The sequence below is a fragment of the Pagrus pagrus genome (assembly GCF_965226575.1).
Source record: "Pagrus pagrus genome assembly, chromosome: 8".
NCBI lineage: Eukaryota > Metazoa > Chordata > Actinopteri > Spariformes > Sparidae > Pagrus > Pagrus pagrus.
This window is the reverse complement of record NC_140192.1, coordinates 1,039,653-1,063,485: the sequence shown is the minus strand read 5'-3', so window position 1 is coordinate 1,063,485 and position 23,833 is coordinate 1,039,653. Positions and strand designations below refer to the sequence as shown.

Below are 23,833 nucleotides of genomic sequence, written 5' to 3'. Positions count from 1 at the left end.
TGAAACCAGCGGATCCTGAAGTCCAACACATCAGTGACGGATCCAAACCTGCAGATAATAATCATAAATAACAGTCGGGTCTTCGCTCTTTGCCAAACTGAATTGGAAATGTCCCGTTTCTATCCGACTGTACTTTGTGATGCTTCTTTCTTCTCGTCCACATGTTCACGTCACGTCTGTGCTGACTCAGCGCTCTGTTTCCTCCTGCAGACTCTCAGCAGACAGAACACCTCTCCTCCTACCAGCTGACCGTCCCTCGGCCAATAGGAGGACGGCTGAGGCGGGACGTGGACGGAAGACCACCCAATCAGGTACTGAAGTTTTTCACTGTCTCTGTCTGTGTGACCTCTGACCTCCAGGAAACACAAACTCAGCAGCTGACCAGTGACCTCACTCCACCCTCCCTGTGTCAACAGCTCCACGTCGCTCTGCGCTTTAAAGGAGCAGTTCACTCAAACATTAACCTCAGTCATCATCTCCTGATGATATAAAGTCAGGCTCAGCCATCGATGATATAAAGTCAGGCTCAGTCATCATCTCCTGATGATATAAAGTCAGTTTCAGCCATCGTCTCCTCCTGATGATATAAAGTCAGGCTCAGCCATCGTCTCCTCCTGATGATATAAAGTCAGTTTCAGCCATCATCTCCTCCTGATGATATAAAGTCAGGCTCAGCCATCGTCTCCTCCAGATGATATAAAGTCAGGCTCAGCCATCGTCTCCTCCTGATGATATAAAGTCAGGCTCAGCCATCGTCTCCTCCTGATGATATAAAGTCAGGCTCAGCCATCGTCTCCTCCTGATGATATAAAGTCAGGCTCAGTCATCGTCTCCTCCTGATGATATAAAGTCAGGCTCAGCCATCGTCTCCTCCTGATGATATAAAGTCAGGCTCAGCCATCGTCTCCTCCTGATGATATAAAGTCAGGCTCAGCCATCGTCTCCTCCTGATGATATAAAGTCAGGCTCAGTCATCGTCTCCTCCAGTTGATATAAAGTCAGGCTCAGCCATCATCTCCTCCTGATGATATAAAGTCAGGCTCAGTCATCATCTCCTCCTGATGATATAAAGTCAGGCTCAGCCATCATCTCCTCCTGATGATATAAAGTCAGGCTCAGCCATCATCTCCTCCTGATGATATAAAGTCAGGCTCAGTCATCGTCTCCTCCTGATGATATAAAGTCAGGCTCAGTCATCGTCTCCTCCTGATGATATAAAGTCAGGCTCAGCCATCGTCTCCTCCTGATGATATAAAGTCAGGCTCAGCCATCGTCCTCTCCTGATGATATAAAGTCAGGCTCAGTCATCGTCTCCTCCTGATGATATAAAGTCAGGCTCAGTCATCGTCTCCTCCTGATGATATAAAGTCAGGCTCAGCCATCGTCTCCTCCTGATGATATAAAGTCAGGCTCAGCCATCGTCTCCTCCTGATGATATAAAGTCAGGCTCAGCCATCGTCTCCTCCTGATGATATAAAGTCAGGCTCAGTCATCGTCTCCTCCAGTTGATATAAAGTCAGGCTCAGCCATCATCTCCTCCTGATGATATAAAGTCAGGCTCAGCCATCATCTCCTCCAGTTGATATAAAGTCAGGCTCAGCCATCGTCTCCTCCTGATGATATGAAGTCAGGCTCAGTCATCGTCTCCTCCTGATGATATAAAGTCAGGCTCAGCCATCGTCTCCTCCTGATGATATAAAGTCAGGCTCAGCCATCGTCTCCTCCTGATGATATAAAGTCAGGCTCAGTCATCGTCTCCTCCAGTTGATATAAAGTCAGGCTCAGCCATCATCTCCTCCTGATGATATAAAGTCAGGCTCAGCCATCATCTCCTCCAGTTGATATAAAGTCAGGCTCAGCCATCATCTCCTCCTGATGATATGAAGTCAGGCTCAGTCATCATCTCCTCCTGATGATATAAAGTCAGGCTCAGCCATCATCTCCTCCAGTTGATATAAAGTCAGGCTCAGCCATCATCTCCTCCTGATGATATAAAGTCAGGCTCAGTCATCATCTCCTCCTGATGATATAAAGTCAGGCTCAGTCATCGTCTCCTCCTGATGATATAAAGTCAGGCTCAGTCATCGTCTCCTCCTGATGATATAAAGTCAGGCTCAGTCATCATCTCCTCCTGATGATATAAAGTCAGGCTCAGCCATCATCTCCTCCTGATGATATAAAGTCAGGCTCAGCCATCGTCTCCTCCTGACGATGTAAAGTCAGGCTCAGCCATCATCTCCTCCTGATGATATAAAGTCAGGTGAAGTCTCGTAGTCCACAGAACATTTCTGGAGCTTCACAGTAAAACAGAGTTGCAGCGTTCTGCTGAACACCTGAAGCAGCTGGAGATGATTGAAACATCAGATGTCTCCATGCAGCTCGTCTGCTGTGATCACAGAGATCACAACCTGATCTGAGGAGACCAGATTTACATCCTCAACATGCGGTCGAGCTTCAACTTTACTTTTAATGCTCACACATTAATGCTCAAAAAAGACGCTCCTCACATGCAGAACTTGCCTGAGAAAAATCATGTTTTTCAGTTGTCTTCAGTATCAAAGTGATCTGGTGATGGTCGTCTGTACGTCCACAGGTTCACTGCAAACAGGAAGTGCTGACAGCTGATTCAGCAAAGTTTAAACTCAGTTCTGGAGAATTTTTCAAATATTTTTAGTTGTTTGTTTTAAATCATCTTCAGTTGTTCAGCAGAATGCTGCAACTCTGTTTTACTGTGAAAAAAAATGTTCAATAATCATTCAATGAAACATCTTCCTGATAAATATACAGTCAGTGACTCTGGGTTTGTGTGTCAGTGGGTGTGTGCGCAGCTCAAAGTGTCCCCAGTAGAACGGTTACAGGGGAAAAAGGTTCCACACAGAGTCAGACTGATAAAGGTGGAGCTGAACGTCCTCCGCTCAGCAGTCCAGTACATGACACACACACACACACACAGGATGATTTAATCTGCTGTGTGTGTGTGTGTGTGTGTGTTTCCTCTGCTGACATCTTCCCCGCCCTGCATGCTGGAACATGTTCAACACACACACACACACACACACACACACACACACACACACACACACATTCTCACACACTCTGGTGAAATGTGAGTATGCTCAGAGCGAGTGATGGCGTGTGAAAGTATGGTGTGTGTGTGTGTGTGTGTGTGTGTGTGTGTGTGCGCGTGCCTGCAGCCATGTTTTTCTCTCTCTGTCTGTGTTTGTGTTGTAACAGCTGAAGCTTCACTTCTTCACTCTGACCTCGTTATTTTCTCTCCAGCGTGTTTTAAACACGTCGCTGTGGTTTTTACTGAAGCTGCAGGAACATTTTTAAAGGAAGAGTTTGACATTTGAGGAAATCTTTAGATATTCAGATTGTTTCTACTCTCATGTCTGTACATTTAAAGCTGCAGCAGGTTAGCTTAGCTTAGCATAAAGACTGGAAACAGGGGGAAACAGCTAGCCTGGCTCTGTCTCTATTGACTCTACTGTTTCTTTACTCGTAAAAATGAATCCTCAAAGCAGTCGGACGTCCATCAGTGTAATAAATCATTGAATCTAAACATTGAAATCAGTAAGAAGAGTTGAGGGAAATATAAACTGTGCTGAGGTCGTCACATCGTCAGATAATGTCAGGTCGACTCGTTGATACGTCAGAAACGCAGCAGGTGAGAGGAACAGTCCGTCCCTCCAGGAGCTCAGCACCCACAGTGTCTCTTTCTCTGCAACGTTTCCAGAAAACATGATGTTTTATTGAGTTATTTGCTTTAAAATTGCAGGAGTGAGTGAAAATAGTTGTGATTTTTCTTCTTACGATCACACTTCCGGACACACTTCTATCTGTGTCCCTCGTGTGTTTTTATAAACTCGCCTGTCTATTATTTTTAATCTATGATGATGTGAGATGTGCTGAAGTCTTTAGTTCTGTCGCTCCATCATGCTTTAATTATTAAACAATGTTGTGACAACTTGCAGCTCCTGACATTTGGACATTGCACTTGCTCATATTGTGATTTCATTAATATTTAATGACTGTGTGTCACTGAGTGAAACAGCTGATGAATATGGAGTCAGTTTACTCTGAGACAGCTGTGTTTGTTCCCCGTCCACATAAAGAGGCAGTGAGAGCAGATATCACTCCACATTCAACATTAAACCTATGAGAGGAGAGAAGTGACAACAGTCTGCAGCCCGACAGAGAAAACAACGTCTGTTCCTTCAGTTTCAGTTTCAGGACAAAGAAGCTTGGAGCTGAAAGTCAGAGCTGGTCGTTTCTGTTTGTTTCCACCTCAGTGAAGAGTCGTGAGTGAGTCTGATGGCAGCGCACAGTTGTGTTGTTCTTTGTATTTACTGTGGGTTTTTACCACAGAGGTCAGGTCATCGTCTCAGTGTTTTCGGGTCATCTTGGACTCGTCGGGCTGCTCTCTGTCTCAACAACAGGCAGGATGATCTCACTCTGTCACCAGGTGCTTCACTGTGATGACAGGTGACAGGTTTGGTCTCTGTTAACCTGCCGATGTTGGCAGCAGATGTTTGTGAACACAACTGATCCAACCACTGAGCTATTCACCACAACATCACCAGACTCCCTTAACAAATGTGTCAGTTTAGTGAGTTGTTGGGTTGGAGACACTTTATAAACTGTGTGAAACTCTGTCTCTGACTGATTCTGACTTATTTGTTCCTTCTTGTAAATTCAGCAAATGTTCTGCATGAACTTCTTTCTGTCTTTGAGTAGAAACATGGAGTCTGTTTGTCTCAGTGATGGACGGGTTAGTTTCAGACAGAGCAGGAAGTGACATCAGATCTCAGGTGTCACTCAGGACGGATGTTGACGTCAGCTGTGACGTGACAGACTGAGAGCTGTCGGATGGTGACACCAGGGTCGAATTCTCTCTTAGCTGGACTTCAGGTTGAATGCTAACATTAGCATGCTAACATGCTTACAGACATTGTGTCAACATGTTTAACCAAACCTTAATATTAAGCTCATGTTTGTATAGCATGCTAAAATGAAGCATTAGCACATAAATCAGACGGACATTTTGATGGAGCTCGGCTAGCAGTTTCCCCCTGCTTCCAGTCTTTGTGCTAAGCTCAGCTGAACATATTGTGGAGCTGTGTTGTTGTTATCATGAAAATCATGTCTTGTTTAATAACATAAGCTGATTTAGTTCAGAAAGTTTTGTGTTATGAGAAGATGAAGTGATTTTGTGTCACAACCAGAATAATAAATAAAAAAGTCACTGTGTGCTGGATCGAGCCTCTCTCACCTGGCAGAGCAGGTGTGTGCTCTCTGTTCACCTTTGACCCCTGCTGGGTTGGAGGACACAGAGCTGCTGTTGGCAGCTGGGTGATGTAGTCCACCACTGACTTCCTGTCCTGATTCACCTCAAACACACACACACACCACCTGTCTGTGTGTGTGTGTGTGTGTGTGTGTGTGTGTGTGTGTGTGTGTGTCCACCCCTGCAGTAATCACATACCTGCTGGTAGCTGCAGCTATAACACACACACACACACACACACACACACACACACACACACACACACTGAGGTAAATGTGTGCCAGGTGAGGCGGAGGCTCAGGTGACCTTGGAGTTTGTTTGTTTTTAGTTTTTGGAGTTTTTTAACTTTCAGCCTCTCTGAAGCGTTGTCATGTCACACCTGTCAGTCAGCTGATCATCAGAGGTGTAAATCAGTTATAACTTGATGTGTCGTATATTTGTGACTGACAGCCGTCTGTGTGTGTCTGCAGGTGTCGTACGTGATCAGTGTGGACGGACACGACCATGTTGTCCATCTGGAGAGAAATGAGTAAGTTACCTGCTGCTGGAACATAACTGACACATTAATAATCATGTTTTCTGATCCGATCTATTGATTCTGTTTGTGTATCAAAATGTCTGGACCACAAAACAATAAGTATGGAAGAATACAATTAAAGGAACAGTTCACCCAGACTGTAAAACGTCATCTCCGTCCTCCATACGGCTCGTCTGCTGTGATCACAGTCTGCAGAGGAGACGAGACCACACTGATCTGAGAAGACGTTACTTTATCAAGATGACCTGGAGTGTCAGCCTGCAGCCGTCTCAGGTGGATGCACTGAATTTTACTTCATGGGTGAACTGTTCCTTTAAGAAGCAACATGTGTACACTGGATGAATGAAACATGTCGGACTGCAGGATGAACTGGGACACATTATAATCAGGTCTGATGAGGTCATGACGGACACTGCTGATTGGACAATCAGATCCAGCAGCTGATGATGTCACAGCATAAATCAAAGTTGAACACAGCTGATCGTCAAACAGCTGCTGATGAACAGAGTTTATGTTCCTCGCTTGTATTTTGAGTAAATAATCAGTTTTATCAGTGTTTCCGTCTGTTCGTCCCTCAGAAGCGTTTCTATCAGAACTGTTTACATCAACACGACTGATACCGGACCTCCGTCAGCTGCCTTCTGTCTCTCTGTGGGGACAAACTGATAAACTTCAGTCTGCAGCTCGAGCAGAGAAACGTGTCGGCTGAAGAGTTTAAACTGCAGCACAGAAAACACACAGCTTTACTTATTTCTCTATTTGAGCCGAAATCCAAAAATCTTCTTCTTATTTCTCAGTTGGTGTGTTGTCATGGTGATCTGTCCAGTGTCAACAAAAACAACAACAGCCTGATTTTACGATGTCAGATCTGTTACAGAGGGGAAATGAAAGAAGAGGTGATGGGGGTTGTTGAGATCAGGACACCTGAACAACAGCTAATCACTGTCCCAGAGGAAGGTGTCCCACGTCCCGCCCTGCTGTCACACGTGAACCGGCGGGTCCATCAACATATAAACAGCCGTGGTTCTTGTGAACTGACCCGTCAACGTGGCTGTGACGTCTCTCTGCTCGTTGTTAGAGCGATCGAAGCGACGTGTGAGCGTCAGAAACATCAGTGAGATGTTTGGTTTGAGTTTCTGTCTCAGATGTCACTGATGAGTTTCTGTTTGCTTCCAGCTTCTTAATGACGACTCTTTGAGCTTTGGACTGTCGGTTGGACAGAAGAAGACATCAGACGTCACTTTGAGCTCTGAGAAACACATTTTTACAATTTTATAGACGAAATGATTAATCCTGAAAATAATCTGCAGATTATTCGATAATGAAAAGAATCGCTGAGGCTGTACACCTGAGAGACGTTCACACCTGTACACCGTCCTGCTGTTGTTGTTGTTGTTTACTTGTTGTCAGTAAAGATAAAAGATTTTGAATTCTCCGTATAAATAATTACAAACAAGTTGTTGTTTTCAGACTGCTGCTTCCTGCAGACTTCACCGTGTTCTCCTACAGTCAGAACGGATCCCTGATCACATCCAGACCAGCTGTACAGGTAACACACACACACACACACACACACACACACCTGGTCCCTGCTGTTTCTCCAGGGAGCCAATCATTAACAGCTCTGAGCAGGCAGGAAGTGACGGGACCTTTTGATGTGACCAATCAGATTCAGATAACTCTGACAGGAAGCTGAGGTCAGGAGAGAACGACGAGTCAGAGAAGTCAAACATGAGACCGAAGCAGACGAGACGACAGGAGAACAACAAGATGAAAAATAAATCTAGATTTTATAGAAAGTGAAGATTCATAGTTTCAGTCCGACTGTGGGAACGTTTAGTTTTATTCTGAAGGAACCAGAAACTGCTCAGTGTGTCACTGAAGCTGTTCGGTTTATTGAAACAAGAGTTTTCCCATGATGGGACGTGTGTGTGTGTGTGTGTGTGTGTGTGTGTGAGTAAGAGTGTGTGTGTGTGTGTGTACTTCCTGTCTGCTTCCTTCTCCACCCGGAGGTTTTCTCTCTCTCCGTCTGCAGAGTTTGATAAGTGATATTTGGTGAATCACTGATGACCAACATGGATCTGTCATGTAGCCCCGTGCAGCGGCCCCCAGTGGTCACTCGCTGTATTGCAGCATTTCGTCAGAGCACCGTCATAAAACACACGTCTGTAAAACTGTCCAGGTTTAATGTTAAAACTGACCTCGAGTTAAGAAAAGTAAAATCTGTGATGTCATCACAGTGTAAAGTGTGAGGGCAGAGGGACCTCGTGGGCGGAGCCTGCGAGGGAAACTGTACTGCTGCACATGTTCAGCCGGCTGCAGTCACGAGGCATCATGGGAGAAGATGAATAAAGAAACAAACATCCCAGATTAAATCCCAGAAAAGTGACGAATATTAAGTTCCTCTAAACACACACACACACACACACACTGACAGGAAGTGCTTCATAAGCTCCTCTGGGAGTGATGCAGGAAGTGTGTGTGTGTATCCTGTGTGTGTGTTTCCAGTCAGCTGATTACTCACAGTGACATCAGACTGTCCTCAATCAGGTCCTCAAGTCTCACACACAGTGTACACACCTGATAACTTTATTATATTTTATTGAACACTATAAATATTATTTTATGTTTAATATATTGTTACTATTACTTTGTTACTTCACCTTTGTGTATTTCCTGTGTAACATTACGATGTTATAATGTTTCAGTCTTTTATTACATTATTTACTTTATTATCGCAGACAAACACAGAGTGTCACAACTGCATTGATCATATATATTTCTGGTGTTTGCTGTTATAGTAGAAAGTATCCTAGTACTTTACTGCTGCTGTTCTCACAGCTGAGTCACTACTTGAGACAGTACTGCAGTACAAGTACACACTGTTCATGTGGTCCTGGCCTTGTACAGTTTATACACTGTGTAACAGAACTGACTGGTGTGTGTTGGTGTGACGCTGCCCCCTGCTGGTGTGTGTGGGTCACAGCAGTCTACACACACATATTACATCACTGTATGACATCACTGAGTTCACACACACACACACAAACACACGTAAACACACGTCTGTCTGTGTGTCGTTGTAGAACCACTGTCACTATCGGGGCGTCGTTCAGGACGTGGAGGGTTCATCTGCTGCTATGAGCGTCTGCAACGGCCTCAGGTAACACACACACACACACACACACACACAGTGCACACTGTAAGCACACACACTCTGTACACACTCCCCTCTCTCTCAAGGACAACGTTAGTTTTATATTTATTTTCTCCTCACAGATGGCTCAGTGTGTGTGTGTGTGTGTGTGTGTGTGTGTGTGTGTGTGCACAGCGTCCTCCCTGCTGTTTGTCTGTGTGATTTCTCAGTAATTACTGGGGTGGACCACACACGCACACACACCTTTCATTAGTTTCTAGTGAGGGTTTCAGCTGAACTTTGAAGGCTCAGTTCACACACATCACGGATCCTCCTCAGTTAAACATTAGTGTTTATGTGGCGGAGGTGCATTGTGGGTCATGAAGGCTCCAGGTGGTACAGTCCTGTAACACTGTTGGACAGTTTAAAACAAATGAACCAGATATCACCTTTATTAGTCCACACATGCTCCTTCCTTTTCAAAACATGCTGCCTACATTACCCACAATGCAACTCAGCCACTGAGTGACATCACGAGAGGCAGTTTATTTGATTACATGCAACATATATGTAGAAGTGAAAAACTGAAAAATCAAAAACTAGATCATCACCTTTGGTCTCTCGTTCATCAGGGGAGTGTTGCACCTCACTGACAACAGCTACGGGATCGAGCCGTTAGACTCCTCCCCCGACCAGCACCTGGTGTACCGTCTGCAGGATGTGACATCACAGCCCCGGGGCTGTGGAACGCCACATGAGGATGAGCAGGACCACAACAACGCCACGGAGCACGCTCAGTACGATCCAGAGGAAGTCCACCACAGGCCACACAGGAGGGTGTGTACACACACACACACACACACACACACACAATTTAAGGGTTTAATATTTTTGAAGTGAAAACATGTTGTTGTGTTTGTGTTTCAGACGAAGCGAGCTGTTCTCCATCTGACTCACTATGTGGAGCTGCTGCTGGTGGTCGACAACGACAGGGTAACACACAATGAGTAGCTTCCACCTGAAACATCTGAAACATCTGATTCAAGAAGAGTCGACAAAGTGTTGTCGTGTTCCTTTAAAGGAGCAGCGCTGTGATCCAAGTTATTTACGCCCTCGGCGTGCGGTCAAGCTCGTGCACACACTTCAGATGGGGTGCACGCTAACAGTGTTAGCTCAGCAGCTACAGTGAAGATTTGATGTTTTTGGATGTTTCTCCATTTTAAAACTCCAGCTGCTTCAGTGAATCTACAGTTTTGGGTGAACTGTTCCTTTAAATCTGAAACCATATATCTCAAGCTTTTCTCTTTTGTTTTTCTTTCTTCAGTATAATTTTATGAACAGGAATGAGACAGCAGTGAGGGAGGAGATGGTTCATCTGGCCAACTTCATAGACAGTGTGAGTACACACACACACACACACACTGTTGTTGTATTGTTAGTTGTGTCTATTTGTGAATCACGTGTCGTTTAGGAAGGGTATTAATTAGTGTGTGTGTGTGTGTGTGTGCGCGTGTGCTCAGATCTACATGCAGCTGAATGTTCGGGTGGTCCTGGTCGGTCTGGAGCTCTGGACTCAGCAGAACCTGATCAGCACTGATGGAGCAGCTGGAGAAGTGCTGAGTCGCTTCACTCAGTGGAGAGAGAAAGAGCTGGTTAATCGCCGCCGCCATGACTCGGCACAACTCATCCTGTCAGTACACACACACTGAAACACACACACACACATTGTCACTGCTGCTGCTGCTGCTGCTGCTGCTGATGATGATGATGATGATGACGGTGATGATGATGATGATGTCGCTGCAGGAAGAAGAGTTTTGGAGGAACAGCAGGGATGGCCTACGTCTCCACCGTCTGCTCCAGAAGCCACGGGGGCGGGATCAATGCGGTATGTAGCTTCCTGCTTTCATTTTATTGGCTGACTCACCCGCCTGTCTGTCACAAGCTAATGCTGCGTTCAAATCATGTAGAAGAGTCGGTAAATTTAAAGTCCAGGGGCAGACTCACAGTAATATTTTAATTGGGTAGTTAGACTCTCATGTCCTGCTCATCCTACATTTCCCACGATGCAACTGGATAGTGTCTTTCCTCGGTTGTGTCAATGACTGCTGTTTATTTTATTCTGAATAAGTTTTGTGTCTCTATCAACAGATTGTGTCATTTTGAAACATGTACCGTTCACAAGACGGCAAACAATAACACATACACACACACACACACACACACACACACACACACACACACACCTGTCTGTCTCCTCAGTTCACCAACAAGATCATTCCTGCGTTCGCCTCCATCGTGGCTCATGAACTCGGCCACAACCTCGGGATGAACCACGACGACGGACGCAGCTGCACCTGCCCCACCCCCGCCTGCATCATGAACTCTGGAGCCACGTAAGACACACACACACACACACACACACACACACACTGATAATATAAACACACACATGTCAAAGTGCTGAGCCGTTAGAAAGATCAACTAAACACTGCTAAACTCAGGCAGAGTTCATATCTCTCCTCCTCTTCCTCCTCGTCCTCCTGCAGAGGATCCAGGAACTTCAGCAGCTGTAGCGCTGACGACTTTGAAAAGATGATCTTGTTGACGGGGGGAACGTGTCTCCTGAACGTCCCTCGGCCTGACGAGGCCTACAGCGCCCCCTACTGTGGAAACAGACTGGTGGACATGGGAGAGGAGTGTGACTGTGGATCACAGAAGGTCTGGAGCTTCTTTTACCCCAGAAATCAAACATGAACATCATGATGAAGCCTGTTTCCATGAAGGAGACATTGTTGCAGCAATCTGTTGTTGTTAACGTAGCTCACGTACTGTTAGCAAGCCACCTGAAACAGCTGTGAAATAAGGTGTGTGTGTGTGTGTGTGTGTGTGTGTGTGTGTGTGTTACAGGAGTGTGAGAAGGACCCCTGCTGTGAGTATCAGACCTGTAAACTGAAGGCTGGAGCTCAGTGTGCCTACGGAGAGTGCTGCTCCCACTGTCAGGTGAACAACACACAGAGTAACAATGTGTCTGTACAGCTGGAGGGTTTTACAAGATCCATTAAGTTAATAGAAGTTTGTAGACGAACATTCAGAAGTCAGAGGTCAGAGGTCAGAGGTGAGCTGGTGTGGAATGACCCGTTTATTAATTCAGTCATCATTAAATGATGTATGATGTGCTTTAATGATGTGCTGAAGAGATAAAGTGTTTCATAATGCTCATCTACACAATGTGTGTGTGTGTGTGTGTGTGTGTGTGTGTGTGTGTGTGTGTAGTACCTACCAGGAGGAACTGTGTGTCGCTCCAGTACAGACTCAGAGTGTGATCTACCTGAGTACTGTAACGGCTCCTCGTCCTTCTGTCAGAGCGACGTCTTTGTGCAGGTGAGTCTGTCTGCAGGTAGCCTGGACTGCCTGAGGGGGGCGCTACATATTTATATTTTACCCACAGACACAGACAGGAGACCAGTTTAAACTCAGACGAGGTGAAAGAGTCAACGATTGGTTTTATAATTTAATGTAAAAATGAAACAAAGTAAAGTTGATTAAAGAAAATGAGTCAAAATAGAGATCGAATAACTCCTGTAACCTGCTGTCAGTCTGAACTTGTTGTTCTCCTCCTCCTGATGTTCTCCTCCTCATGATGTTCTCCTCCTCCTCGTGATGTTCTCCTCCTCTTGATGTTCTCCTCCTCCTGATGTTCTCCTGCGTGTTTCAGAACGGGCAGCCCTGCAGGACCCAGCAGGCGTACTGTTACAACGGGAAGTGTCAGCACCATGACGGACAGTGTCAGGCCATCTTTGGATCAAGTATGTTTGTTCTGACGGAGACGATCACGTCTGTTTCTGTCTCTCACTGAGACGAAGTCTTCATCAGTTAAACTCTCCAGCTGATCGCTCACATTAGGACTCTTCATTATTACAACTTGTTTGATATTTTATCTAATTAAATATGCACCAGTTACCATAAATTAACACCAGAACAGAAATCCGAAGTAAATAAACACTTTCCACTCCTCATGGTGCTCTTCATCATGTCTCCTCTTCTTCCTCTTGTCTCCTCTTCCTCCTCCTCAGAAGCGAAGGCGGCTCCTGAAATCTGTTTCAAAGACGTGAACAGTAAAGGAGATCGTTTTGGCAACTGTGGTTACCATAACTACGGTTACAAGAAGTGTGAGAGCAGGTAACACACACGCACACACACGCGCACACACACACACACACACACAGGACTGTCAGGTACAGGTGTGTGTGAACTGAAGTTTCCTGATCACATGACTACTCTGTCCGTCTCCATAGAAACGCTCTGTGTGGGAAGCTGCAGTGCTCCAACGTCCAGGCGGTGACGGTGTTCGGCATCGAGCCGTCAATCATCAGCACGCCGATCGCTGGAGGCAAATGTTACGGAGTCGACTTCATGTTGGGATCAGACGTCCCCGACCCGGGCATGGTCACCGAGGGGACCAAGTGTGGAGACAACAAGGTGAGGAGGAGGAGAGGTGAGGAGGAGCAGGAGGAGAGGGGGAGGTGAGGGGGAGGTGAGGAGGAGAGGAGAGAGGAAAAATGAAGAAGTGAAGGAAACAGAAGAAGAAGACGTTGTTGATGCTCTTTTCTTCTTCTGTGGTTTTCAGGTCTGCATGAACTTTGAGTGTCGCGTCGCTGACGTCCTGAACTACGACTGTGACGTGGAGAACAAATGTCACGGACACGGGGTGAGACACGCCCACCTGTCTGTCTGTCTGTCTGTCTGTCAGGTGTATCACTGTCACACACTCACCTGTCTGTCTGTCTGTCTGTCAGGTGTATTACTGTCACACACTCACCTGTCTGTCTGTCAGTCTGTCAGGTGTATCACTGTCACACACTCACCTGTCTGTCTGTCAGTCTGTCAGGTGTATCACTGTCACACACTCACCTGTCTGTCTGTCTGTCTCAGGTGTGTAACAGTAACAAGAACTGTCACTGTGACGACGGCTGGGCTGCTCCTTCCTGTGAGGTCAAAGGTTACGGCGGCAGCGTGGACAGTGGACCCACGTGGAACGGTACCGTCATCCTTTCAACTGATTATGGATCTGTTATTGATCAGCTGCTGTCAGTGAGACACGTACCAGTCGTCTTTCTGTCCAGCAGCTGTAGTTAAACATGACGTCTGTGTGTGTGTCTGTCTCTCTCTGGTCTTCAGATAAGGACACGTCCCTCAGAGACGGCCTGTTGGTCTTCTTCTTCCTCGTTCTTCCTCTGCTCGCTCTGGGTGCGTTTGTTTTCCTGCGCAGGAACGAGCTGCTGCGGCGACTCGGGCTGAGCCGCAGGAAGAGGTCGCAGGGATACCAGTGAGTCTGAGCGCACACACACACACACACACACACACACACTGGACCTGACCTGTGTCTTAATCTGAGCGTCGTTCTGTCAGACCTGCTGTGACTCCACCCACTGAGCTGTCATCACTTCCTGTTCTCAGGGCTGACGGAGCAGCTTCAGCCAATCCCAGCAGAGGGCCGCCTCCCAGAGCGCAGCCTCCATCTGTTGCCAGGGGCAACACCAATAACATCGTCAGAGACGGGGTGAGTGGACAGGACGTTCTGTAGAGGCTCAAACTCAACGGCGCCCTCTAGTGATCGTCTGTGTTAAAACATCTAAACTTCACGCATTCAGATGAGTTAGTTAAGGTTTTAGTCACCATAGCAACGCTCCTTTAGCTTTAAGTGATGTCGCCTGAAGGATCAGACGTAATGACAACAAACATGTTAATAAGCCTGCCTGTGACCCTGTGACCCTGTGCTGACGATGACGATGACGATGATGATGTCACTGTCAGCCAATCAGCTCAGGGTTAGATTAGTTTAACCAATCACTAAATGATTCTAGTAATCTGTAGATCAGGTAATAGATTACAATAAGTTGCTGTTGACTTAATTGACTGATGGTTACCTTGATCAGCTGATGTAGCAGGTGTGCGTGTGTGTGTGTGTGTGTGTGTTACTGACAGAACTAATTAAAATGAGTTAATGAGCACTAACATCCTCTGCTCTCTCTCCATGTGAAGCACCACGCTCAGCTGCTGCCACCACAGGAGGTAACTACTCTACTGTAGTACTACTACTGCGATCCTACTCTACTGTAGTAGTACTACTACTGCGATCCTACTCTACTGTAGTACTACTACTGCGATCCTACTCTACTGTAGTACTACTACTGCGATCCTACTCTAACCTGTAGTTCTACTGCAGTACTCTGAACTCTCTCTGCTGCTTTGAGCGAATATTTATTAATTCTGATTGTCTGAAGGTTTTATAAGTACTCAGGTCTTTAACTTCAGTATCAGCAGTAATCCCACAGTGTAGCAGTAATCTATTACAAGTTTAAATCCTGCATTCAATATCTCCTTGAAGTGAAAGTACAGAAGTATCAGATCAGACTCTACTTGTTGTTTCTGGAGATGTGGAGCTTTAAATAACCTCCACAGTTTCATATGCTGGATGTTTAAGGATGATGAGACTAAATATCTTGTTTACACTCTTTGTGTTATTATCTTCACCTCCTGTCCATCCTGCACAGGACACAGTCTGTAGAAAGTATAACACAAGTGTTGAAATGAAGAAGAACAACTGTAAACTGACAGATGTGTGTGTGTTTCCTGTGTTTGTGTGAACAGGTGGTGGAGACCGGCAGGACAGCTCCCTCCCACTCTCTGAGGCCTCCTCCTCCTCCTCTGTAAGAACAGAATACTACACATCATACAGTGTCTTCACACCAGGTCGCCTCACCTAGCTTAGCTTTCAGCTCAGGGGTCATGTGAGATACTTTAGTCTGATGCGTCGACACTGGCTCCTCAGTAACTGACGTACACATGGAAGCTAACTTACCTGGAGACTTACTCTAAGTTAATTGAAACTAGAAGCTAACGCCAAGCTAACTGGACCTATGATATCTCTAAACTGACTGGACCTTGATGCTAAATCCAAGCTAACTGAAACTAGAAGTTGAAGCTAAGCTACGTAGAGACAAAGTCTAAGCTGCCTGAAGACGGACCGAGTCGGTCTGAATTACATGTTGTATGTTTGTCATTGAGCAGTTGTGGAAATAATCACATGACTTTATGATAATTAGCAGTTAGAGATTTCTTTCTTTTTGTTTCTCAGCAAACCGAAACCTTCTGCTGCAGCACAGCCTCTGGTGCCTCAAAGACCCGCCCCCGCTCCACCTGTTTAACCAATCAGAGGGCCGCGCCCACCATACCTTAACTATACCCCCCCCCCCCGCCCCCTCCTCCTCAAGAATCAGTCCCCACCCACAGCTGGTTACCTAGCAACAGCAAGGAAACAATTCTGGAGCCTGCCTGCTGGCCCTGAAGTCTGCTGGGGCCGGACAACGAACTGGACCGCTCCTTCAGGAAACTGGACCCGGTCAGACAGGACTGGGTTTGTACCAGAACAAACAGGAACATGTTGGTACTGAACTGAAGCAGCTACTCTTCTCTGCAATCTTTCCTTCTTTCTTAAGTGCAGTATGGAGACAAAACTCAAAACTCTGCTCCGTCAGGTGAGATCGCCTGCTCTGCCACCAAACCAGCCAATCACATCTCCAGAACAGCTATCTGTGACATCATCAAGCCAAATACTAGATCAACTGTTCATCACCAACCAAACATGTATTCAGCAACATTTTGTATTCCTGCTGTAAAAGTGTTTTAATTTACTCCCCTGACCTCTGTTACGCCCCTCGCTAGCCAACATAGCTAATGCTAGTTAGCTGCACTGTTTCTCAGATTTTCTACTACTGCTAGCAGAAGACAATTTCAACAATGTTGTCATCTAGCCAGTTTGTTCACTAATGTTTCATGGCTAAGCTAAGCAAGGTGAACAAGTTAATGAGCTAATGCTAACTGACCTTAAATAGCTGACCTGCTGAGTCACTACTCAATTAAATATTCACTGTATTCATCTTGTCAACCTTTTGTACAAATAGGACACTTTAGGTTGATAAGAACTGGCTAGCTAACAATATTAGCAGAGCTTACATGTTTGTGAGCTAATGCTACCTGTCACCAGCAAAACTGTGTAACTTCCTGGTCAATCAAACATATATTAATCTTTATCAACATTTTGTACTTATATTGGAAGAAGCTGTTTTATTCATCCCTAATTAGCTGGCTCGTTAGCTGACATTTGCTAGCTTTGCTGGATGAACAAGGTAGTTAGATACAGTATAATCAAAATTTCAACCTACATGCAAACACAATAAATTATTTACTGTACAGTATAGTTAGCTAGCCAGCTTGCTAACAAACATTTGCTTGCTATGAGGTCATTAAAGACTAAGTTAAGTTTGGTTTTCTACAGTTTGTCCATGCTAGCGCTAGCCTATAATGTACCCACTATATATCACTATAACTACCATTATTTAGACAGTTAATTAGACCACGTTGTGATATTAGAATGGCACACGTACAGTTTATAATAACTGTGCCAGATTTACAATTAAAACAAAAAATCATTTTAAATGATGATTCCTTGATTTCAGACGAGTAAACGAAAGCAGCTTCTCACTTTTTTAGCCATTAATTTATCTGAAATGACAGCTGTCCAGCATCTAGCTAGCATTAGTATTAGCATTAGCGTTAGCGTTAACTCCATGGCTGAGCTGAAATCACTTTCTATTTACTACACCATGCACCGTGTCTACTTTTGAGTATTATTAGTGTGAAAATGTAAATAAAGCGTCAGTAATTACACAACGGATCACAACGTGTGAACGTACTGTCTGCTAACAGTCCCACAATGCAATGCTCTTCAGTTGATGACGCAAAATGAGAATAATAAGTGAATATTTACTGTTATATATAATTCATATATGAAAACGTCTCTGACTGACTTAACGATGGAAGTGTTAAACACATGCTAATAAAGAGTGGAATAGTTACTAACAGTTAATTACCGTACTGATGGGTGCTTCACTCTGATTGGCTGGTTTGAAGACAGAGGTCACTGGAGGCGGAGCTTGCACTTGGAAACTTTCTGCTTTTCTGTCTGTGAATGAAGCACTGGTGCCGTCTGATTGCACTTCCCCTCTGAGCAGCACTGTCATAGGAATGTAACGCACCCCTGCTGCTGCGTGCAGGTGCGCTTGGTCTCTGCCACCTGGTGCGCCCGGCACTCTCTCTCCTGAATTGTAAAACCACAGTATGCAAGACGGTGTGAGTGCAGAGCTCCTGTCCTCTGGATCTGTGTGGTACGTCCATGTTTGTGACTGCTGGCCGACGTGTGACTGATCACCTCATCTCGACTCATCACAGAGAAAATCTCTCCTGAAACACTTCAGCGCTGATATCTGATATCTGTGATGTTCAGGATCTCCTGTGGAAAACTAAATGCTGCAGAACAGTCAGAACATACAGTTCTTATTTTGTGGTTGTTGAGAAGCCTTCTGGGAAGTGAATGTTGGCGCTAACAGCAGGTCCACATCACCCCGTAATCACCACCATGATTGGCCTCTGCCTCAGGGGGAGGAGGAGCTTTAGGGCCCAGACACGCCTCACTGACATCAAACAACTAATGCAGACTGTTGACTCACCAAGAAGCTGCACTTGAACACACCACAAAGACGACAGCCGACGGACAACTAGCACATACTGCACCTGCATGAGAGGAAATAACTCTCCACAGCAGCAGGTGGCGTTAGTCTGTATTCATCATTCACAAAGGGAAACCAAAAAACACCGACAAGGGCCAACTTGTGCCAACTTGTGCTCGCAACAGTGCGAGACGCATCACAAAAACTAAAGCCAGACGCTCACTGCTCGTTGGCCTGCAGTGTCACCGCTCTCAGCCATTTCCTGTTGCCTGAGTGTTTAGTCCGGACAGTGTTAGCAAACGAGACTCAGAGCTGTTCAGTAGAAACGTGAACGGTTCATGCTGTGTTGAACTGAACATCACAGATTGAAGGTAGCAGTGTTGAAGTGATCCGTTAACTCACCTCACCACCTGCTGTAAGGTCCTGACAGCGCAGAGACTTCCTGTCGTCTTTAACACCATCGTCACCTGAATGTGAGCGGCTGAAGGAAACGATCAGACGGATTAAGAACATTTAAAACATCCGGGACGTCTGAGCGTCTCTGTGTGAACGGACGGCGGCCAACAGGTTTCATTCAAACCAGGGATTTTTACACCACCAGTAAACCAAATGTTTCTGTCTGACTGGCTTCACCTGCTGTTAACTGACTGTTAGCATTGTTAGCCAGTTAGCCACACGCTGCAATTAATGACCCTGGATGCACTGTGTGAGGAGAACATCGTGTTGATATTTTATCTGCTTTAGTATATTTTTAATTTGCTCTTTGAGTGTTTTTGCACAGAAATCGGTGTGAACACGAGGAATAAGATGAGTAACTCAGAGGGCTAAATCTGTGCAATTTAATCATTTCATGCCAAAAAAAAAAAAGAGTCAAGAATAATCTGTGTTTCCCAGAATCTCATCTGAAGTTTGGAGAACAAACTGTTCAGACTGAGTCATGTAGAGACGTGAGTTACAGTCAGTGAGCGGCCGAATCAGCCTGGGGATATTTCAGAATAAATCTCATGTTCAGACTCAAATCAACAGTGAAGGTAATTAAATATCTTCTCTCTCTCTGTGACACTGAGCTCCATTAATCCCACTCACGAGAACACCCAGTGTAGATTCATCCGCCACAGAAAATAGTCCCTGAATGACAATTTCCTCCTGTTTCAGAGCAGTAGTTTCAACATCGTTCAGGCTGCAACTTACAATTATTTTCATTATTAATTAAAGTTTAGATTATTTATTTTCTCTGGAGAATTTCTGCTTCAAAGATTAATGACTATTATTAAACCTTAACAAAGACAAAATTAATATCACAATGTTTTTAAACGTTTGAAATTAAAATCTAATTATTCTGAAATCTCCCTAAAACACTTCATTAATGCTCAGACTGGACTACAAAATTAAATATCATGATATTTTTGACCATGTTTACCAAATATATCGATATTGCAACAATATGGGGGAAGGGCACTTTCTCAAAATATTAACACAATGAGATCAATACAATTTAAATTTCATCTGTAATGTGTCGTCCCATTATATTCACACCACACAGTGTCCAGTCAGGCTGCAGCATTCTGCTGAACACCTGAAGCAGCTGGAGATGATTTAAACATCAGATGTTTCCATGCAGCTCGTCTGCTGAGATCTCAGAGATCACCACCTGACCTGAGGAGATCATGTTCACGTTACGTTTTTATATTTTACTGAAGGATTTGAAAGCAGCAGCTTGTTTTAAATATATGAAAAATAACACCAGACTGATCCGACCGGTAGCTCGACAGTTTAGTGAACAGAATCAGCACCAGGTCGACTGATTGGTCGACAGCTCTGAAGACACATGTTGAGATTAAACCCTCAGTTTGGTCTTTCAGGCAGAGCGGGTCAGCCTGAGGGCAGCACTGAGTCCAGTCCTGTTCATGCTCCACCTGTGTGTACTGTATGTGTGTTGTGAAGTGGGACGGTATGATTGGTCGACAGGTGTCACCTGATCTCCCTGTAAACACTGACATCACCATGGCAACGCAGAGTCTGACCACTTTTTTCTACTCTGATAAATGATTTTATAGTTTTTGTTTGAAATGTAAAGCTGATATCTGTGGTGAAACCTCTCAACTGAGCTCTGTTTCAATATTAAACATACTGATGTGTCACGTGGAAACCTCGTAAGACTGATCTGTTTCATCTTCTCTACATTAACCTGAGCGCTTCAGTCACTTTACAGATTATGACTTTGACACACAAAGCATTTGGAAAGTTTATAAAATCTTACATTTTGTTATAATTTAACCAACAGTTTATAAAATACAGCTCACACTGAGGCGACGTTATGTAATGTCAGCTCGTATCGAAGCTCTCTTTGCATTTTTAAAATTACAAACTACTTTTGTGTTAATTAAATACAATTTCTTATATCAGTGTTTTAGATTTATATTGATAAAGTTCATAAGAACATGTTTACAGAAGCCCTGAGGGCCCGGTGAGGTGTTTCTCTGGTGGCCAGTTTACTGTCTGATCTCTCCTGTGTTCATGACTTGAGATCTGGTGGGAGGAAAGTTTTGCCACGATAATATTTCTTCCATCTGTGGAAGAAAACAATATTCAGGATATGTTGTTTGTTTTCCCCGTGTGTGAAACAGAATTAAAAAAAGGTTCTGTCCGTCCTGGAGACACAGACAGAACCTGTTAACGACAGTTAGCTAGTTAGCTAACCTTCAGTTGTACCAGCTCGTTAAACCAGGATACGATAACTTACAGCAGGCTGTCTACACATTTCAACAGGTGAACTAAATTATACAAAAGAAGATTTTCTCATCAGTTTCAGTGGTACAAAGATCCAAAAAATATTCCCAGAGATGACAGAATAATGTAATTAGCTTAACAAGCTAACCACGCAGGTGTCTAATGTAACAGTGAGCAGACACACATGATAAAAACAGTCACAGAAACATTCATAACAATAACTGAAAGCCTCTTTAACATAATTAAACATACGAGCAAAGGTTTATACCCACAAACATGAAGACACTTCGTGCTGTGACGGAGTGAGTTACAGGACAGGACGGTTGAGGGGACATGTTGTGGATTTTGGGGCGCACAGGTCAAGTTCGCAGGGGCTCCACAAGATGGCGCCTGTGTCACTGTAATGACGAGCCGACAAACAAACCTGAGCAACACAGATTATTGTGACAGAATAAAGTTTAAACTATGATGATTAAATAAAACAGCGACGATCAAATAACGGACTTTTCTCTTTTCTATGCAGGGGCGGACTTACCGTTAGGCAAAACTAGGCGGTTGCCTAGGGCCCCAAGTTCCTGAGGGCCCCATAAAAATCCTCGTACACTTATGGTTAATGCAGTTATTACTTATTTGCGCACATTAATTATGTTTTTGATTAAAATCCTCTTGCTAAAATGCAGCAGAATGCTAATCGTATTATGTCTGTGTCGACTGCGACCAGCGGGTCCATGGCTCATGTCTGTCCGTGGACAAAACCTGGAAATGTCCCTTATGCCAACAGAAACAAGGGACATGTTTATGTTATAATAAAATCATTGGAGCCGTACTAGTGTCATATTATTCCACTGGCTGCATGAGATAAACCTCTTGTTTTTTTTACTTCTGTTCATAATTTTTATACATTTTTATATGTAAATATTAGCATTTTAGCTCAATAGCTTCCAGGTCATGTGATCAATTGACTCAAAATCAGTGTGGGATCATGTAACTACACTGGCTGCATGAGATACACCTCTTGTTTTTACATTTTACATCTGTTCATAATTTTTTTACTCTATATGTAAATATTAGCATCTTAGCTCAATAGCTTCTCAATAGCTTTAAACACAGTATCTCTGCTTTAAATATCCCACATTTTTATTTTGAAAACAGGAAGTCGGTACACGCTGTAGCCGTCTTCTCCGTGTGTTTACTGTAAAGTCTGCAATACGGGTGCACTTGAAATGTTGGAGTGGCTGCGAATGTCGAATATCCAACTTAAAACTAACTTCACTGAAGTCTTGTCATGATGTATTTTCCAGCGGCCCAAGACGGTTTTTTTAAAGAGTTTTGGCTGAAGAAGTCGCCCCACAAAGGAAGACTCTTTCAGTTTATCACAAATATCAGCATTAAATCATCATTTTGAGGGTACATGGTTTTCACTGGGCAGGAAGGGTTTGAAATATGTAACCAGCAACGTAAATGATGTACAGTAGTGGAGTAGAAAGTGCAGTATTTGCCTCTGAGATACAGCGGAGCAGACAAAACTGAAGTTGCATGAAATCCTAATATGTCTAGTCAGCACTTGAGTAAATATACTTACACTTCACCACTGGGTCAGAGCCTGATACTGTGTTTGTGTGTTTGTTTTCAGAATGAGGGAGAGAGACAACGTGAAAAAGGGACAGGAAGAGAGGGACAACAGGTAAAACACATAATACATGTGTATTCTGTTAAAACGTATGTGTCTGTATAATTGACCTGTTGTTTTGTGTGTTGTCTTCTCATTTCAGAGGGCCCCATGCCTGCCTTTGCCTTGGGCCCCAAATTTCTTAAATCCGCCACTGGGTGGAGTTGAATAGTGACCATAAGCCTGAAAGGTCCCATAGTATGAAAAACTCACTTTTTCTGGGATTTGGGGTGTTTTTTCTGACGGTGTCTTGCCTGCAGTTTCCAGATGAGCGAGTCAAATTCAGCTTCGGTCACCAACGTCATTGACCGATCATTTAAATATTTCCACCCACAGTGTCCACCCACCAGGTACAGCATTACCATCTCGGAGACCCGGCATTACCCTATCGAAAGCACCATGTCAAAGCACAACGAGAAGTGCTCTGTTGTTGGTTGTAAAAATCAACATAAGCGCCTATACTCTGTCCCAGCTACAGAAGAACAGAAGAGACAGTGGTTGCATTTCATTTTTAACGACAACGTGGCGGCTACGGTTCCTGTAAGTCTGTTTGTGTGTGCTAGCCACTTCACATCGGACTGCTTCAATAACGAGGGTCAGTACTAAGCTGGCTTTGCCTCGACACTGACCCTCATAAAAGGATCAGTCCCAACCATACGGGACCAGCGACTGCACCCGACGGCAAGCAGGGCGGAGCTCATTAGCATTAAAGGTGCAGGCACAGAAACAGCTGCTCTCAGAGAGCTCACTTGAGCCACTTTTAGACAGCTGATATTCAGGACCATGGATGGGTTTGGGGCAATACATTTCGAATACAGTGTTGTTGGACCTCTGACAGATGCGTAAAATTGATGAAAAACAGTATAATATGGGACCTTTTAATATCAGGTTGTTTACATGA

At 44.5% G+C, this 23,833-nt stretch overlaps 1 protein-coding gene across 2 annotated transcripts in view; it reads left to right on the top strand.

Annotated features, from left to right (window-relative positions):
• The window catches only part of LOC311261172 (disintegrin and metalloproteinase domain-containing protein 9-like), a 30,170-nt gene extending 9,488 nt beyond the window's left edge, over positions 1-20,682 (top strand). The window contains exons 2-24 of one of the 2 annotated variants that reach the window (XM_084359621.1): positions 211-311; positions 5,758-5,816; positions 7,296-7,374; positions 8,912-8,988; positions 9,594-9,798; positions 9,889-9,954; positions 10,286-10,357; positions 10,482-10,651; positions 10,768-10,849; positions 11,224-11,357; positions 11,511-11,682; positions 11,872-11,964; positions 12,238-12,345; positions 12,680-12,770; positions 13,038-13,143; positions 13,260-13,443; positions 13,592-13,672; positions 13,897-14,002; positions 14,143-14,290; positions 14,422-14,524; positions 15,007-15,036; positions 15,616-15,674; positions 16,103-20,682. In XM_084359621.1, coding sequence (XP_084215747.1) covers positions 211-311; positions 5,758-5,816; positions 7,296-7,374; positions 8,912-8,988; positions 9,594-9,798; positions 9,889-9,954; positions 10,286-10,357; positions 10,482-10,651; positions 10,768-10,849; positions 11,224-11,357; positions 11,511-11,682; positions 11,872-11,964; positions 12,238-12,345; positions 12,680-12,770; positions 13,038-13,143; positions 13,260-13,443; positions 13,592-13,672; positions 13,897-14,002; positions 14,143-14,290; positions 14,422-14,524; positions 15,007-15,036; positions 15,616-15,674; positions 16,103-16,172 — 2,396 coding nt within the window. In that variant the 3' untranslated portion in view covers positions 16,173-20,682. The remainder of the gene's footprint in view (positions 1-210; positions 312-5,757; positions 5,817-7,295; positions 7,375-8,911; positions 8,989-9,593; positions 9,799-9,888; positions 9,955-10,285; positions 10,358-10,481; positions 10,652-10,767; positions 10,850-11,223; positions 11,358-11,510; positions 11,683-11,871; positions 11,965-12,237; positions 12,346-12,679; positions 12,771-13,037; positions 13,144-13,259; positions 13,444-13,591; positions 13,673-13,896; positions 14,003-14,142; positions 14,291-14,421; positions 14,525-15,006; positions 15,037-15,615; positions 15,675-16,102) is intronic. The other variant, XM_084359622.1, reaches the window with a different exon arrangement.
• The last annotated feature ends 3,151 nt before the right edge of the window (positions 20,683-23,833 follow it).